Consider the following 1,687-nt stretch of genomic DNA (forward strand, 5'->3'; position numbering starts at 1 on the left):
ACGTGCTGCTGCAGCAGCAGATCAAACGCCAGTACAAGCTCGCTTGCCTAATCGCTGCAGCAGTTAACCAGCTAGCAGCAACAAACGTTGGCTTTCTCGCGGACCACGATGCCTGGATGCAGCAGCAGCAGCAGCAAGCGGGGGGACTCGGAGAACAGCAGGCACAGACCCAGCAGGAAGTGAAAGTAGATAGCTCCAGAGACACAATTGCAAGCAAGCGAGAGACTTCAAAAGGGCCTGAGCCAACAGCAGCAGCAGCAGCAGCAGCTCCAGCAGCAGCAGCAGCAGCACCAGCACCAGCAGCAGCACCAACGGCAGGAGAGGCAGCTGCTGCTGGAGCAACAGCAGCCGCTGCAGCTGCTGCTGCAGACGGCCCCCCAAGCGCGGCTAAGCCGAAAAAGCGTATGAGCAACGGCTCCAGCAGAAGCAACAGCAGCAAAAGCAGCCGCAGCAGCAGCAGCAGCAGCAGCAGGCGGTTCGTGCACCTGGAGACGCGTCTTCAGCGGGTGCGGCGCAGCAGGAGGCTGGAGGCAGAGCAGCAGCAGCTGCAGCAGCAGCAGCAGGAGCTGCTGCAGGAAGAGACTGTCCAGCAGCAGCTCCAGTGGAGCCCTTTCAGAGACTCTAGTTTAGGAGCTGCTTCTTCGTCTCCAGAGACAGGAGCGCAGCCTGCTGATCCCCCGAAGCCGGCCCAGCCAGAGGTCGAGCAGCAGCAGCAGCAGCAGCAACAGCAGCAGGAGTGGCCTGTTGCAGTTGCTGTTTCCTGTGATGGCGTCGAAGAGCCCACAGAGCTGCTGAGGCCCCGCAACTGCAAGTTTGTCGATGATGATGACTGCAGCCCACGAGTTGCAGCAGCAGCACCAGCAGCAGCAACAGCAGCAGCAGCTCCTGATTCTGAAAGCAGCGAAGGGGAAAACCTGGGGGCTGCTGTGCTGCTGCAAGCAGCAGCAGCAACAGCAGCAGCAGCAACAGCTCCTGCCCCTTTGAGGCGCAAACGCCTCCGCTGCAGTGACTCACAGCGGGAGTCCCCGGAGAAGCGACTGCAGCAGGAGCAGCCGCAGCAGCAGCAGCAGCAGCAGCAGCAGGACTCTGTTGAGAAGAGTCTGGGGGCCCCCGAAACAGCAGCAGCCCCATCGGCACACCGCTTAAGGGGCCCCTCAGGGGGCCCCTCTTCAGGGGGCCCCCCAGCAGGGGGCCCCACATCGGGGGGCCCCACAATGGAGACAAGGAGACAAAGCCATGCAACAGCGAGGCCCCGCAACTGCATGCTGCAGCAGCAGCAGCTGAGATTGCAGCAGCAGCAGCAGCAGCTGAGATTGCAGCAGCAGCAGTGGAAGTTGCAGCAGCAGCAGTTACAGATTCTGTTGGGGCTTTGCAGCAAAAGCGCAGCAGCAGCACCTTCTGTTGCTCGAATACACAAATCCAGGCTGCTGCTGCTGTGCACTGCTGCTGCTACTGCTGTTGCTAAGCACTGCTGCTGCTGCTGCTGCCGCTGAGCACTGCTGCTGTTGTTGCTGCTGCTGTTACTGGGCACTTCTGCTGCTGCTGCCAATGCTGAGCGCCGCTGCTGCTGCTGCTGCTGATGCATGCAGCCCGCAGCAGGGACATCTGCCCGGTGTATGTTCCTTAACTCTAATTATATTAACGTATGTGTTGCACACTTATATATATATATACATATATATGTATA

The 1,687-nt window shown here is 59.8% G+C and overlaps 1 protein-coding gene across 1 annotated transcript; it reads left to right on the top strand.

Moving 5' to 3' along the window:
- Window positions 1–116: 116 nt before the first annotated feature.
- ETH_00032740 (uncharacterized protein) lies at window positions 117–1,493 on the top strand (the record flags this gene model as incomplete). The annotated part of the gene is made up of 1 exon (XM_013373556.1): window positions 117–1,493. One exon carries the CDS (start codon window positions 117–119, stop codon window positions 1,491–1,493), a length of 1,377 nt encoding a protein of 458 aa, XP_013229010.1.
- Window positions 1,494–1,687: the final 194 nt, after the last annotated feature.

This window comes from Eimeria tenella, genomic scaffold (assembly GCF_000499545.2).
Source record: "Eimeria tenella Houghton genomic scaffold, Eth_scaff1535, whole genome shotgun sequence".
NCBI classification, from domain to species: domain Eukaryota; phylum Apicomplexa; class Conoidasida; order Eucoccidiorida; family Eimeriidae; genus Eimeria; species Eimeria tenella.